General features: G+C 38.5%; 1 protein-coding gene across 1 annotated transcript in view; it reads right to left on the reverse strand.

The window, feature by feature from the left end:
- Positions 1–2474, reverse strand: part of LOC107718815 (calmodulin-binding transcription activator 1-like) — a 220160-nt gene that overhangs the window by 49624 nt on the left and 168062 nt on the right. The window contains exon 4 of the mRNA XM_016526044.1: positions 501–654. Within this exon, the coding sequence (XP_016381530.1) occupies positions 501–654 (154 nt within the window). The remainder of the gene's footprint in view (positions 1–500; positions 655–2474) is intronic.

Consider the following 2474-nt stretch of genomic DNA (forward strand, 5'->3'; position numbering starts at 1 on the left):
ATATATTATATATATATATATATATATATATATATATATAACCTTATATATTTTAGTAATATACACACACACACACACACACACACACATTCAAAGGGTGAGTAAATTTTTTTTACATAAATACTTTTCACCAAGGATGCATTAAATTAATCAAAAATGACAGTAAAGACTTTTACATTATTAAAAAAAAATCAAATTCAAATAAATGCTGTTGATTTAATTTTTCTATTCAGCAAAGAATCCCGGAAAAATGTATCATGGTTTTCACAAAAAATATTAAGGAGCACAGTTGCTTTTAACAAAAACATATTAAGCAAAAACATCAAATGAGAAAAGAGTTTTACATATTACTGTTTTTAATGAATTTTTTTGATAAAATGACAAAAACATTGAAAAATCATACCAAACCCAAACCTTTGAATGGTAGCATATTTTTTTAAACACTGTTTTTGTGTTTGTCACAGATTTTGCATTCAGTTGGAATGTGATCGGACACTCACACATGGGTTTCAGCTGGCCAATGAGTTCCTCCTTCGTCCATTTGGCCCATTCTTTCTTGTCTGTATTGATGGAGCACAGGATGGGCCCACATGGCTTCCCACAATCCTCGATAGCTGGCACATTCAGGTAGTGGACCAGCACAATGTCTGGGTTCTGGGAAAAGGATAGGACCAAGAGAGAGAAAGTGGGGGGAAAAAAAAGAAGATGTGGTGTGATGAGTAGAAAGATCTGACTGAAGCAGCAGTAGTACCCTGGAAACACAGATGATGGAGCAACAACACATACATATACATCAAAATAATGTGTTAATACATGTTTAGCGCTATCTAGCATATTTGGCAGCTAGCCAGCACACTTTAGCACATTAGTGGAGTGACATTGACACAGGATAAAATTAAGTGAAATATGTCATTCGCTGCCTGTTCTTCTCCATCATTCAAGGAATTATTGCTAGAAAACACACAAATGTCTCTTCTGAATAAAATAGCTTAGAGTCTGCTTTCCACAGGCAGTACTAGCACAACATTAATTGCACAGGCAAATATCGCTGAGTCTTGTGAATAAAGTGTAATCTATAATAAGCTTAGTTTACATAGAAAAGAGGCGTGTTTGTGCTGAAAAGAATGACAATGATTTAATTTAAATACACACGGCGGTGCCTGGTTAAGCCAAAAGCGGTGAATAAAACTGTTTGTGCGCAAAAGTGCTGCAACTGTTTACTGATAGTATGTAGTGCCAAAGTTATTCACAGAGAGGATAAAACCAAGGACAGAACAGGGATCTTCATGTGAACGTGTGGGGCTTAAAGCACCTGATTTTTTTGTAACATTGCAGTTGTCAACTCAAAGTAAGGGCTTAGTGTGTGTGTATATATACACACACACACACACACACACACACACACACACAAACAAATTCTGTTAATTTGAAGTCAGCAAGTGTTTGCTGGACACATTTTGACAGCTTATGAATAAAAGGGTTGTTTAAGGCATGTCTAGCCAGAGTGAATAACATCAATTCTGTTCTGTAATCATAAATTGCGATGATTACAAAGTACTGTAAACAGTCACAGAACAAGCAGTCCCCTGTCACCACAGAGATTACACACACACACACACTAACAAAATCCTACTTGTTCCAGGACACCAGCATTTGAATGTCACGTGAAACGCAGATACATAATGCATTCACAAATCGAATCCGTACACTGAAACAGTGAAGAAAACTGTCCCTTTCATTAGCATTTTTATTAGTTTTATGAGCATTACGTGCTGAGTGAATTGGGGGCTGCGGTTCTGCACTGCCTCCCGGCCTGCAGCATTACACTTCGACGTACATGTACAAAATCTATGCGTACTGCATGCTCAATGGAGTAATACACACAAAGAAAGACATTCATACAGAGAGCACCATGGTAACCACACCTGATCATGGCCATGTCCGAAAACTAATAAATACTGCCTTTTTTTAGCCACAATGTTTGCACAACATTCTGTCTTAACTGCAAAGATACATTCACCTCGTCAGAAGTCTCCAGCCCCTGCCCCTTTTTCGGTCCAAACTAGGCGCCCCAGACTGCGATTTGGCCCCATCCATTTTTCATTCTATCCTGACAAGTGCTCCAGTCCCTGCTGCAGAGAAACACCCCATAACAGGATATCAGCACCTCCATGCTTTACTGTAGGAATGCTGTTATTTGGATGGTGAGCTGTATTGGATTTCCGCCAGGCATATCGTTTGGTGTTGAGGCCAAATAACTCTGTTTTAGTCTCATCTGCCTCTGAATCTTCAAGGTGCATTTTGGCAAAGCTCATTCGTGACTGCATGTGGCCTTTTTTGAGGAGTGGCTTTTTTCTTGCAACCCTTCCATACAAGCCACATTTGTGGAGAATTTGTGATATTGTTGTCACATGCACATAGTGACTACTCTTTGAAATAAATTCCTGCAACTGCTTCAGAGTTGCTGTAGGCCT

This window comes from Sinocyclocheilus rhinocerous, unplaced genomic scaffold (genome assembly GCF_001515625.1).
Source record: "Sinocyclocheilus rhinocerous isolate Xijiao unplaced genomic scaffold, SAMN03320098_v1.1 scaffold2017, whole genome shotgun sequence".
Taxonomy (NCBI): Eukaryota; Metazoa; Chordata; class Actinopteri; order Cypriniformes; family Cyprinidae; genus Sinocyclocheilus; species Sinocyclocheilus rhinocerous.